The 14357-nt window shown below is 44.6% G+C and overlaps 1 protein-coding gene across 6 annotated transcripts in view; it reads right to left on the reverse strand.

Moving 5' to 3' along the window:
- Positions 1 to 14357, reverse strand: part of CD36 (CD36 molecule) — a 61524-nt gene that overhangs the window by 12986 nt on the left and 34181 nt on the right. For 5 of the 6 annotated variants that reach the window (XM_053406194.1, XM_053406193.1, XM_053406191.1 and 2 more), the window contains 5 exons: positions 7823 to 7983; positions 5601 to 5745; positions 3045 to 3227; positions 2127 to 2218; positions 701 to 747 (listed from right to left, as the gene is read on the reverse strand). In XM_053406194.1, the coding sequence (XP_053262169.1) occupies positions 701 to 747; positions 2127 to 2218; positions 3045 to 3227; positions 5601 to 5745; positions 7823 to 7983 (628 nt within the window). The remainder of the gene's footprint in view (positions 1 to 700; positions 748 to 2126; positions 2219 to 3044; positions 3228 to 5600; positions 5746 to 7822; positions 7984 to 14357) is intronic. The other variant, XM_053406195.1, reaches the window with a different exon arrangement.

Below are 14357 nucleotides of genomic sequence, written 5' to 3' on the forward strand. Positions count from 1 at the left end.
TCCCTATTTATCTACTTGCACCCGGGGGTGCTTTCGAACTGCTATGTTGGCAGGCGCTGGGACCGAACAACGGGAGCGCACCCCGCCGCGGGGATTCAAACCGCCGACCATGCGATCGGCAAGTCCTAGGAGCTGAGGTTTTACCCACAGCGCGTAGTTTCCACCAAAAACACAATGCAAACAGCAGTGCAGAATACAAATTAAAAAACCCTTCTGATACAGTTGTTTGTTTTCTGTGCTCATCAATGCACTCGAATTGGTCACCAGGGGAAGGCCCTACCAGCACTATTTTTTGTGCCCCTAAATCCAAAGTTGTAGAAGAGCACTCCTGTGTCCGTCCCCCCCACCCATGGCCTTATTTTCAAGCAAACCTCTTCAGGGTGTGGAGCATCAGTTTGTCATGCACAGCTCTGTGGGAACAGGCAGATCTGCTGCTCCACCTTCTATCTACAGAGATCCGCAGTGCAGTCCACAAATACCCCAAGGATATGACAATGCATTTGCAGGACAAAGTCTGTCTTTGCAAGGTGCATGACATGTAGGAATGTGCTTGGTGGCAACCTGGGACAGATCCATATCGAAGAACCATTAAGTGTACTGACAATGCAGAACACTTGTGCTCTTATCCCTCTGGCTCAAGATTTTTAGTAAGAAATTGGTCCTAAATATCAGTAGTTTACACCCACCCACACTTACTTACCTGTGCCGTTGATCATAGCACAACCTCCGGGCCAGTATGGAAGGGTGCTTTAAAAGAAAAAAAGGGGGATGATGCAGGTCAGGTGACAGAACTTCAAAGAAAGATCCATTTTGCTATACATTTTTCTATATTAATATAGGAGTCAGATTCAGGCCACAGTGCTTTCGTTCTAGAAGGATTCTCTGACGCAATCCAAGGCCTGATTCAATTATGCAGTTTCCTAACCCAGAGTCTAGGGCTGCTACAGGATTCACAAGCCTGGCTTACACTGGCAGGTGTCAGCCATGTCAAGCATGGACAACCCGTGTCATGCCTCAGGCACAGCTAAATGGAAAGGAGCCGTGCATGTTGGAGAGCTCAGTCAGTAGAGCATGAGATGCTTAATTATTTCCCCATTGCCCTCTACACTACTTGCTCTTTCAAGAACTGTGAAACCAGCCGAAGTGAAACATTTAACAAAACAGAACTGCCCAAACCAGTGCATTAGAACGGTGGGTGCTGTGCTATATATACACATTGCATTTGAAGGACCTGCCTCTATGAGCCAAAGGTAGGAATGGCTTTGAAGGTCTACAAAACTCACCTCTGTCAAGAATACTAGTGTAAAAATCAAGGCTTGGCTTTAGTGTGCTGTTGATCCACAAAATTAAAATTAAAATCTCATCTGTATCCCTCCCTCCAAAAAAAGAACTCAGGAAGGCGTACATAGGACATTTGATTTTATATTTAAAACCATCTTGTGAGGTAGCCTATGCTGAGAAGAAGTGATCCCCTTAAAGTTAATTTTTGCACCAGAACCTTGGTGGTAGCAAGTTTCATTCTCCTCCATAGCTTCAAGGCAGGGAGGCAGATGGACCCAATGACAATAATCTTGGCCCTGTATCTGCTCATAAAGCCAACAGAATATATTTATCCCGAACAAGTATTGTCAAACACATCTCTGCAATACAGTAGTTTCAAGCCTAGCAATCTCCTATGTTCAATCTTCCTGCACTGAAATAACAATCTGAGAAGAACCTGCTGGATCTGGCCAAAGGTTTTCTGTTTTCCCAACCAGGTGCCCTTGGGAAGCCTAAAAGAAGGACTTGGGCACAACAGCACCCTCCCTGAAAGGCCATTCAGAAGCACCCTGCCTCCAACAGTCGAGGCAGGACATAGCTTTATCCCCAATGTCCAATCCTCTTTCAAAGCCACCCAAATTGGTGGCCATCACTGCCTCCTGGGGGAGGAAATTCCATATTTCAACCATGTGCTGTATGAGAAAGTTCTTTATTCTATCCTGAATTTTCTAACAGGTGGCTGCAAAAGCATGCAGAGACACGGATGTTTGCAACAGCAACGTGAGAAAGGATCCACCGTAAATGATTACTGGATCTTTTACAAAGCATTAAAAAAAAGCTATGTACATTTTTCAGATATACATTACGTTTTGTCTTTATAAGTCTCGATGAGTGCCGTCTTGCTTGTGTCATTTTTCCCATTGTGGATTCTATAAAGGCCGTCCAATGTCTCATTGTACTTGAGAGAGGAGAGAAAATACACAATTTTCAGTACAAACGGGTTTGATAATGAAGGTAAATCCCAGGGTTCTTTTCTATGTTCAAATAAATGTACACCCTTCCTCATTTCATGCTTCTTAGCAATCAATTTATTTCTCTTACACACTTTTGCATGCAGACATACCATTCTAAAGTATGGATTTGCCAAAACTGAAGGCAAGAAAAGTAGATATATCAGCAATATATCTATTTAAAATGGGTTAGACACCACCAAGAATTTGCATCTTTTAAAAATAACCCAAAGTAAGATACTGAAATACTAATGTTCAATTTAAAACCGCAGTCAACAGGATGACACAGAAATGAAAACCACTCTATTCATTTCTCCAGGGTGGGCACTAATGGAACGAGACCACCTGCTCCTTTTGCATCAGAATTAGCCAACAGGGTGGACTTTAGATGGTGCCGGACTACAACTCCCAACATGCTGGCTGAGGCTGATGGGAACTGTGGTCTGGAGAGGCCAGGCTGGGTACATGATCACTGTTTAGTCCAGCGGGGGTGGACTGAGGCAACATGGTGGCCTGTGGAAGGACAATCTTTGCCGCTGCCCCCAGCAATGGCGGAACAAGGCCCTAAGGAGCAGGTTTGCTACTTTAAGGCTGAGAAGGAGAAAGCTCAGCCGAGGAAGACACAGCCGAGTTGTTTCACACTCCCCTCGCCTTCTTCAACCCTACCCTCTCCTTTTCCCCAGCCTGGTAGTAAGATCCAATTTCTAAGAGCCTTTCCATTCTCCCCCAGCACCAAGACAAGTGGTTTATTTCCCTTTTGGGACACATACGTACAGGAAGGAATACGCCAACAACCCTTTCAACTCCTGGAAGTGGAATTTTCTTCAAGAAAGGATCTTCATAGCCCCAGAGTATTTCTTTCACAGTTCTGTTTTGAAGGAATTGGGACTTTGATGACTTCACCCAAATGTCCAACAACGCTTGTATGAAGCCACTTTGATACAAAGCAGGTGCAGCCTGAGACAAACACAAACACATATACAGTCATACCTCGGGTTGAATATGCTTCATGTTGAGCGCGTTCAAGTTGCGCTCCGTGGCAACCCGGAAGTAATGGAGCGCGTTACTTCTGGGTTTTGCCGCTCGCACATGCGTAGACGCTCAAAATGATGTCATGCACATGCGCAGAAGCGGCGAAAAGTGACGCGTGCGTGCGCAGACGTGCTGACGCTAGTTACGTTTGCTTCTGGATGCGAACGGGGCTCCGGAACGGATCCTGTTCGCATCCCGAGGTACCACTGTATTCCCTCTGACTAACCTTCTTGCATTCAGGTTGCGACCAAGATGCCCCCCCTCTTTTTGGGGGGGATGCTGCAATAACCCAGCCAGAGACCAGGCAATGAAAACTTTTGAACATTAGTGATAAGCATTATGGTTGATTGGAATCAGAGCAGTGACATGGTTCGCGTTTTGGTGCCCTGTCTGCTGTATTTCATTTTGGAAGGAAATATTGAAACATTCCCCAGTGTTTTAAAAGCCCACCATGTACAAAAAGAACTAGAAACCTGCCCTAGTCTTCTACGGGAAAAAAAATGTCTGGATTTTTAAACGCACACACAAATCGAAGATCCTTCCAACTTCTGATTCTACAATGAATCTAATTGCTTGACATGATTTCATACTATTAAGTATGACAGAATATGATGGTTGTCTACATTGGGGATATCTAATCTGTGAGAAGGAAAGAGGAAACTGAGGTTTAAGGCTCTAAGTGTGGAGCCACATGATACACAGCTTCACTGTTCTCTTCCATTTGCTACAGAATTTATTTATAGGCTGTACGGTATTATGAAAGTTGCTCATCATTCAGACAACTAAGGGCCAGGAGGAAACTTCTATTTTGGCAACTGCAAGGCCAGCTGCAAACTTACCCTGGCTAAACCATTATTTCTCCCAGGGTACCGTGATAGACTAAAGCAATGAAACTGGTTTCTCTAAAGAGCATATTCTTTGGGCCTCACAAAATTACAAATTCCAGGATTCTTTAAGGGGAAGCTGCTAGAGTCAAGATGCAATGAAACCTATTTGTAACAGAAAGGCAGCATCAAAACTAGGCTCATTTTCACCCGGGTCAAAAACCCAGTTTGGCTGGAAGCCTCAATGGTGCTCCTCTGGAGGCTTCATCTGGGATAGCCCCCCGGCTCTGCGGAAAGGTGCATAAATCCCACCTTTTCTCCAAGAATTCTAGCCAATATGATTCTCCCCACACACTCCCTTGTGTCCCCACAACAACCTGAGAGATTGGTGAGACTGAGAAATGGCAACTGGCCCAAGGCCACAAGTGAGCTTCGTAGCTGAGTGGGGATTTCAGGCTTGGTCTCCCCACTCCTGATGCGGAAACCCCCACACCATCCTGGCTCTCCCAACTATAATGGAGAGCCCATAACACCTTTCATTTCTGCCCCTAAAAATAGAATGGAGCATTATAATTCCTGAAGGGATATTTCTGGTAAATATTGGAGAAGGGAGAGACAGCCAATCAATGGAGCAACTGCACCACAGTTGGCAATCCAATCTTACCTACGACACTTAGCTACTACTTTCTCAGCCTCAGAAGAGAGAGAAGAAGGGAGGGGCCTATTACAGGGATGCTCAAGATTTCTGAGATAATTTCAAGCCCTTCACATAACTATATTCACCTAATCATCAATAACTATGAAGCTTTAACATCAGTTAAAGTAGTCTCATTAGATCAAGATAATCACCAGATCTCTAACCTCAAATTCTAATCTGGGAAAATGAAAGTTATTCCCAGCCCTACCTGTTTTAGCAGTCAACTCTGGAAGAAATTAGTGCTACTGTGGTGCAATCAGAGGGTTTAAGAAGGGTGAAACACTCTTCCCGTATAAAGAAACAAACAATTCAAATTGATGCAAACATGCAGTGTATCGTTCTACAAATCAGGCCCCAAGGGGGTTTGGCAATGTGCTTTTCTTAAGAGCTCCAGTCTCAGTAGGGCTGGATGGCTCTGGAGATGCCTCACTCTGGCACTAATTGGCACCATTGTTAGTAGCCTTGTCATAGAAGCCAAGTATAGGCTGGACAAGGGATTTGCAAAAGGTTCTCCATCCCCAGCGGCCAAGGCAAAGAGGGCTCAAGCAGTAGAGTATGGCTACAATCACACAAACTCCACACAGTGCCTTTTATGTGGTGGAAAAAGAAAACAAAAAGACAACCACACTATTTCTAAACTGATTTAATTTTGTAGCTGGAGGACAACTTTTGTCCTCATTACTCAACCTGTGCATTTGGACTGTGTGAGAAAAAGGTAATCTGAAGATGAGAAAGTTTTAATATTACATAATCAGGTAATTTGCCTGGCTTACGTACCACAACGGCAAGGTTGACTATTGTGAAAGTGTCGTTTTCTGGCCCAACTGAGAGATCAGGCTGAAAGAGAGCAATATTTGGCTGGTAGAAAGACACTGTGGAGTCGTTATGTTGAGTGATGTTTTCTTTCGGCAAATAGCGCACCCTTAGAAATCAAAGAAGAAATTTAACTGCAAAAGCTGAATTGAAAGAATGCCGATTTAGCACCAGCCAGCTGAATCAGCATTTCTTCCCAGTGCCAGAGCATTCCCTCTACCCAACACACTCAACATCTTTAGGCTTCCTTTGGGTATAAGTTTTCATTGCAGTGCTTTGTACAAAAAAAATATATAGGTGGTATCCAACTAAGTTTTACTCAGATTAGACCCACTGAAAGTAATGAACATGACTTATTTTTATTATTGATTATTGGTTAATTTCAATGAGTCTGCTCTGAGTTACACTTAATTGAATACCACCTTATGACAACACAGACATCACCTCCAAAAAGTGCTCCTATGCTTTATTTTTATTCTTACCCCGTTACGGTAAAGAACCTTTGTTACAAGTGGGGAGCAGCAGGCAGTGAGAAAATAAAGCAGAGCAATGCATATTTAAGGCCGCATTAAATTTGCCCTCATAATGAGTTTTATATAGTAATCCTGAACACGTATCTGTGCATAAATCCAGCTCAAGTCAATACTTTCAGAAGAGTTCCTCCCAAAAAAATTTACATAAGAGCAGAAGAGCCTGCTGGATCAGGCCAGTGGCTCATCTAGGCCAGCATCCTGCACTCACAGGAGCCAACCAGATGTCTGTGGGATACCAGGGAGCAGAACATGAGCACAAGAGCCCTCTCCCCTCATGTGGTTTCCAGCAACTGGTTTTCGAAAGCATTGCTGCAGAGCCCAGGCATCCTGGCTAGTAGTAGCCATCAATAGTACTCTCCTCCAGGAATTTGCCTAATCCTCTTTCAAAGGCATCCAAGTTGGGGGCCATCACTGCCTCCTGGGGGAGCAGGGTCCATAATATGTAATAATATGAATAATAATAATAACAACAACAACAACAATAATAATAATAATTTATTATTTATACACCGCCCATCTGGCTGAGTTTCCCCAGCCACTCTGGGCAGCTCCCAGTCGACTGTTAAAAACAACAGAACATTAAATATTAAAAACTTCCCTAAACAGGGCTGTCCTCAGATGTCTTTTAAAGATAGGATAGCTGCTTATTTCCTTCACATCTGAAGGGAGGGCGTTCCACAGGGCGGGCACCACTACCAAGAAGGTCCTCTGCCTGGTTCCCTGTAACTTGGCTTCTTGCAGCGAGGTTGGAGGTTGGTGGCCAAACTCAGTTTCCCCAACTAAAGCTCAGGGAAGGCAACAAAAAGCAGCTCCTCTCATGGAGATTAAAAATAAATAAATCAGGAAATGAAGGGTGCTTGGGAGTCTGAATGAGTGTTTAATAGAAAGATGGCCACCTCACAAAGACAGGGTTAACTCAGTCCTGAACCCAGCAAGATTACCGTATTTTTCGCTCCATAAGATGCACCAGACCATAAGGCGCACCTAGTTTTGGGAGGAGGAGGAAAACAATATTCTGAATCCCATAAGCCAGAACAGCAAGAGGGATCTGGCTTCTGGGATAGCCTCTGGCTGTTCTGGCTTCTGGGATAGTCGCACCAAGCCTCTTCAGGGCAGCGGGATGAAGGCTCCCCCTGCCCAAAGAGGCAGTGGCTAAGACAGAAGCCAGGAGAGGCGTTTCGCTGAAGGGGCGCTGCACAGCTCTCCCTCTCTGTGCGACGCCTCTCCTTCACAGGAAAGGTGCTGCGCAGAGAGAGAGAACTGCGCAGTGCCCCTTCAACCAAGCGGAAGGAGGAACAGAAGGAGCCTCTTCTGTTCCTCCTTCGGCTTTGCAGGACAGGCTCGTCGCTGAAGGGGCGCTGCACAGTTTTCCCTCTCTGCGCAGCGCCAGTCACTCCGTAAGACACACCCATATTTCCCCTTACTTTTTAAGACGAAAAATGTGTCTTATGGAGCGAAAAATATGGTATTAGGAAAAACACGGGGGGTGGGGGGGGTGACTCATTTTTCACAGAAGACTTTTGTGAAATTGGAGAAGAGGTTTTGGGCACAACACTAGAACCAGCAGATTTGGAACAATCAGGTCTGCCCACCAACCCACCCTCAAAAAAGAACAGAAGGAGACACACATTTAACACAAAAAACCTTGCCTACCTGTAAGTGTATGGCCCTTTCTGCTTGAGTATTGGATGCGATCCATTTTCCATTACTTCTTTTGGGTTTTGCACATCAAAGAACCAAAATTGCCTGTAGACTGGACTCCCGGGTACAAGCCAGTTCTCATATGCAATTGTGCCATTTTCAATGACTGTTTCCTGGAAGAAGAAGAAGAAGAAGAAGAAGAGTTTGGATTTGATATCCCGCCTTTCACTCCCTTTAAGGAGTCTCAAAGCGGCTAACATTCTCCTTTCCCTTCCTCCCCCACAACAAACACTCTGTGAGGTGAGTGGGGCTGAGAGACTTCAGAGAAGTGTGACCAGCCCAAGGTCACCCAGCAGCTGCATGTGGAGGAGCGGGGAATCGAACCCGGTTCACCAGATTACAAGTCCACCGCTCTTAACCACTACACCACACAAGAAGAAAAGAACAAGGGAAAAGGAGGAGTGTTGTGTGCTGTGCTCCCTCCAATCAGGCTAATACAGTAGTGTGAACCTTTATACATTTCAACCTGATGTAAAAAAAAATGTTACTTAAAAAAAAAAGACACAAGAATTGGAAAATACATTATAAAAGTAGATTATAATTGCTCAAACTAATAATTGATTAATACATCTTAGGAAACATTTTAGCTAAGTGTTCCATTTATCAGTGCAGATTTAAACTCTGTTCCTTTTTATTCCAGGTCAATATGTAGGTGTGAGAAGGGGAGAAAGGGGGGGGGAGCTTCTAGTGAAGTCAAGATAAACTATTTCAACTACTACATTAAGGAATAGTGGCCTTAAAATTATCTTATTTGACATGCAGTAGGAGTTGTGGTGGTTCTAGCAAGATTCTCCTTCAACATTTCCTAAAATAGTGCTCATCAATTACAAATAGCTGTTCTAGGACTGGTCTTTCCCAAATCAGAGAAACACACTATGTAGAGATAATCCTGCAAGTTAAGAGAATAATAAGAATTGCTGAAGACTCTGAACTAGTAATGTACAGATATTGATACAAAATCTCATTTGAAAAAAAGAAAGTGAAAACTTAGATCCACGATTTTCGAAGTAGACTTTAGCACATTGCCTGAAAGTTAATTAGACCTAATTTCTAAATTAGAAGAAGAAAATAGCAGATCAGAATCTTCTGTGCAGACAGAAGAGATAATACAAAGAAACCCCAAAGGCTTTGGCCTTAGCATTTTTAAAGTGATATTAAATACATAACTTTGGCGATACTCATCTTGCCTCTTGGCTTCACTACTCAAGTGACAACTGAAGCGTGGAGATAGGATAAACTATCATTAATTCTATAATTTATTCATTTTAACAACTGAAGCAGTTCATTCACTTTCATTTCCCATTTAATTCAATGGACACCCCACCAATCTTCTGTCGCTTATAACTTTTGTATTTTAGATCCCAGGAAATTCGGGTCAAACTATTACCCTTCCGAAGGATCAAACCTGCAAAATTTCAGTCCTATTTTATATCTATTCACTGCTCCCCCTCCTGCCACCATCTTTTCTGACCTGTATATAGCTGGTTTCATTTCTTCATCCCAACAGCCAAACAGGTTCCCATTCAGAACCCATTTGTCTGAACTACCATTTATTTTTTTAAACAACAGGAAATGAAGACAAAGTCAGAGTGGGGGAAAAGGAAGGATTTTCACATGTCTTTTCAAAGTTTGCAAAAGAGCAACTTTTGAGCAAGTCCTCATAAGGCTCCTGTGGGAAATTGCTTCATCTTTTTGCCAAGGACTTAACCTTCACTCCAAAATATGCAGCAAAGGATTGTGTCTGTACAGCAGGCATACACTGCACTGAGCTGAACTTCAGCTATTCAGGGTCAGGCAATGCACTTTGTGTGCGTTTCCCAATGCTGTCAAAACATGTTAAGCAAATGCCACAACTCCATCGAATGCTGGAACCACTGCACTTCAGAGTCCATAGTCCCTTTACAGAGAGCCAGACAGAAAGGAAATGTAAGATGCATTGGGGGGGGGGGAGGTAGCAGAACTTGATAGAGAAGGCAACCCGTTTTTGTTATTTAAAAAGCTTTGTCACAGGATTTGCTTGAAGAGCTCCAGAAGGCCAAATCCTGATGGCAATAGACTTGCTTGTTCATGTACTCTCTTACAAACTCGTGTCACCCTGACTCAACGTTTGCAGCTTTTCAACACTGAGCAGGTCCCAGGAGGCCAGGGATTATGTGGCGCACTGAGAAAGAGGAGGAGAAGTTGAAATGAAAAGTCAGGAATCTACTGGGGAAAGGTCAACATGCTTTGTCTGGGACTTTGGATAAGGCCTTCAGAGGGAAAAAGGCCATCTTTACATGACCTATGAGACACAAACATACAGAAAGTTCACTGGCACTAACTGTGGCTAAACAGCTGACAGACGTTTTCTCCTATTGCTCATCCCATGTTAAGAGGGTACAGTTAATTCCTTGAGCGGGAAGTCAGGCTGTTTGGTAAACACATCTGGCAGCCTGATTTGGGCCACAACTGGAAGGGATGGAGCAACAGTCACCCCGATGGAAATTCAACATTCAGAACCAGCCCATAGCAAAGGCCTCCTTGCCCTTTCCAGAACAACCCTTAATCTCCACAAACAGATTAAAAGGGTGTTAACAGCATCAACATGAAGCAATAAAAAGCCAGGGTGCACATGCTAGCACTTGCCATTTTTAAAAGTTGGCAATTGTTCAACCATGTTCACTTGGTGTATTTCTACAACACAGGTAGCCATTCTTCACAGGTGAGGAGTCAGATATGTTCCAAAAATGTTTCTGAAGATCTTTTAACATTGCCAAAAATTCCCTCCAGTTTTCAACAGTGTCTTGATACTCCTTGCAAAAATGTACATTTAACCTATAACTGATTGTTGCTACGCATCAGTTGCTTTTGTAAAATGAACTATATTACAATGTGAAACAGCAGCAAAGTTGTGCACGGTGCTCAAACGCTCCTACAGCAATCCTGTCGTGCTGCAAATGAAGCAAGCCAGAGTCTGGCTTGTTGTGTCATCTGAATGTGGGCTCATGATTGGTAAGGCAAGAACAAACCTTGGCTACTGCTCACAGTTTGGAGAGAAATGAGCCAAGAGCTCAGATTCAGTCTGTGGCTTCTTTCATCTGCAAAGCGTGTTCTCCTTCATGGAGAGCACATGTTGCGGTGGGGTCTGCTGAGCCACCCCTCTGTTACCAGGCAGAGTCTCTAAAGATGGCCTGAGGCAGTGATTGGTTCACTGGGTTGCTGGGGTAAAAGTTAAGTTGCAATTTTGGTGGGAGGGGTAAAATGTTTAAATACTCTGCACGCAGCCTGGAGCTTTCTCTTTGCTGCGTGCAACGGATCACCCGCCCACCCGCCCTTGAGTAAGAGGTTGTTGCATTGACCTTGCTATGCTTGTCATGGGGTCGTCTGCCATTGGGGCAGGGGCCTGGTAGGAATTTTGTCCATCTGGCTGATTGGCTGGGCCATTTGGTTTTTGCCTACTGCGTAGCAAATCGTCACAACTTGTAAGGTTGCGGTTAGGCACTGGTTATAAATTGGTGGAGGAGGGGTTAGGATAGGCTGGGCCTGCCCCTCCATGGTTGCTGTGGAAAGGGAATTCCGTTAAAGGAATCCTGGGGCTTGCCATCTTTTCGTCCAATCCCTGGAATGGGACTAGGGCCGGCAAGCCTTCGGGGAGCATGCGGATGAGAATTGAGGGTCTGTGACTCAGCTCCATTTCTCCCCGACTTGCTTTCCCCCGCACTGTCTTTCGGTGGTGCCCGGAAGTCAGTTCTGTCCCCAGGCGGGGGGACAGATAGTCTTAACCAATGCCTAAACAACCACTCACGGTTTTGTATTTAAATAAAGTTGTGGCCAAAATTATGCCAAAAACCTTAAACAAAATTAAGTGTGCGTTGTGAGTTATTTGGGGGGTGGCTTGGGGACCTCGACACGCAACATTGCAGCAGCACTGCAAGAACTTCACAATAAACTGTGGCTTGTTTTAAGCTAGTTTAATGTGACAGTTGTTCTGGGCTGCATAGTAGCACTTGACTCAGTGCCAGACAGATGTATGCAAGACTTCTCAGAGGTCCAGAGAGGACCAGGCCACTTTCAGTTCTTAAGGTCCCTTGCCACAATAAAAATAAGAAACAATGACTCATGACTTTGCTGTAATTTTACTGATGTTAGCCACCCTGAGCCTGGCTCTGGCCAGGGAGGGCAGGGTATAAATAAAATTTATTATTATTATGAAGACAGAATAAGACACTGCAAAAAGAAGACTGTGAGACATACCAGCTAAGAGAATAATTATGCCTTCTACCAAATCACATCTCTTATTTGCTATAATTTGCAGCTCAAAGCTGAGAGACTGTGTCACATTTTGGTCCAATGCACATAAAAACAAGTTGCAAAACTGATCAAATGCCAAAACATTAACAAGTGTCTACATTTGAGGTCCACCTTTGAGCTTGAGGCCCTGGTCAATTGGCCCTCCTGCCAGCCACTCTCCCTGAATTGGCCCTGGATCTAAACCACAGAGCCTAGGGCTTGCCGATCAGAAGGTCGGCGGTTTGAATCCTCGTGAAGGGGTAAGCTCCCGTTGCTCGGTCCCTGCTCCTGCCAACCTAGCAGTTCAAAAGCACATCAGTGCAAGTATATAAATAGGTACCGCTCCAGTGGGAAGGTAAACGGTGTTTCCGTGCGCTGCTCTGGTTCTCCAGAAGCGGCTTAGTCATGCTGACCATATGACCCGGAAGCGGTACACCGGCTCCCTCAGCCAGTAAAGCGAGATGAGCGCCGCAACCCCAGAATCGTCCGTGACTGGACCTAATGGTTAGGGGTCCCTACACCTTTACACAGCCCTAACAGAAGCAAATGTGGAGATGAAATGGAGGAAGAAGTAGGGAATCACCCACAATTCCATTATATAGAACTACACACGCCATAGTATTTCTTGGATCAGGAGTCTGATGCACGACACTCATAAGCTGCTTTTTCTCACTTTTGCAGAACAGAGATGAGTTAACTGTTACAAGTTTTGGTAGGGGCATCTCAACTACATCCCCCCCCCCAGTTAAACTGAGTAACCCAAGTCAGTTGTGCAACGCAAGTCACTATCTCAGAATAGCTTGGAGTCATTTTATTTATCTAGCCAAGGGCAAAGTCAGGCCACTTTTCAAATCAGTAGATAGCAGTGTGCAGAATAAGTTTTCATAAAGAACTGCATTCTTTGCAAAACAAAAAACTCACCAGATACTGCCTATCAGATATGAAAATCAAGAAACTGACCCGAGAGTGCTATGGATAATATTGCTTGTTATGTCTTGTTTCCTTTAGATTGAGGCACTTAAAAATTAGTGTCAGTATAGTGACTAAAGGACTTGGGCTGTGTTGTCCCTGGTAATCCGTAAAGCTAGTCAATCTTCCGCAAGCCACTATTTAAAGATCAGAATGGGAGGCCAAAACTGATAAGATAGCACCACACATTGCAATACTATTTGTATGCCTTCCAGTAGTGCTAAAGAATTATCTAGACTGACAATAAAAATTTGGCTACTTGGCTGCTGATTCTGGAGTAAGCAATTCAAGGAAATATGACAAAAATGCCACATTAAAAAGCCCCTTTTGCCAACCCATTTCTAAAAGAGAACACATGAACTCCATCCATCTAGTTTAAAACCTTTGTGCCAATTCCACTTAGCAATCTCCTTCCCTACTTCCAAAACCCCCAACAAGCCTGTTTCAGTTTCCTTTACATTGCCACCAGCCTCCGAAACCTAAGCTGGTTAAAGAAAATTACCCCTTACTGGGAAGCTTAATTGCAGTTCAGCCTCTTAAATAATAGAGATATGGGCACACCTTAGTTTCTTGGATGATACTCTATACACACCTGGACATTTCAGATTGCCCTGGAGTCCTACGCTTTAATTTGAAGCTTCTGTTCAGAACTACCAGCCTGCTATATTGCATTTGTTTAAACACAGTCAAGTATTGCAAAGTCTCGGAAGACAGTGTTGCTACCAGGGTTTCCCCAACCCAGATTCTCAGAACAAGGATGAAGGCTGGACACTGAACACTTTAATGCAGTGGTTTTCAACCAATGTACCTTGGCACCCTGGGGTGCCTTGAAGGTTGGTCAGGGGTGCTGCAGGCAACACTGGCCTCTGTCTGTCTTTCCTCCCCTGCCTCCTCTGATGCCCTCTTGCATCTCTGCCTCCAAAAGGCTTGCACAGCTATTTATTGCAGCAACCCTAGCTATAAGCCCAGCAGGCAATTGGTGCCTCTGGGAGGTGCCTCTCTTTGAGGGGGGTGCAGCTCAGAGACCAGGGATGGAAGCAGGAGCTGCCCGGAGGACTCCCAAGGAGAAGGGAGAGGAGAGGAGGCTGAGAGAACATCCCACAAGGAAGGGTGTTTGGAAAAGGGTGAGAGGCTGCCAGCTCTGCAGGCTAGGGGGGACACAACTGGGCTCCTGAGCCCCGCAGGGGAGCCACAGAAAGAATGCAGTTGGTCAAGTGCTGAGGACTCAAAAAGGTTGAAAACCTCTGCT

The sequence above is a fragment of the Podarcis raffonei genome, chromosome 10, assembly GCF_027172205.1.
Source record: "Podarcis raffonei isolate rPodRaf1 chromosome 10, rPodRaf1.pri, whole genome shotgun sequence".
Lineage (NCBI taxonomy): Eukaryota > Metazoa > Chordata > Lepidosauria > Squamata > Lacertidae > Podarcis > Podarcis raffonei.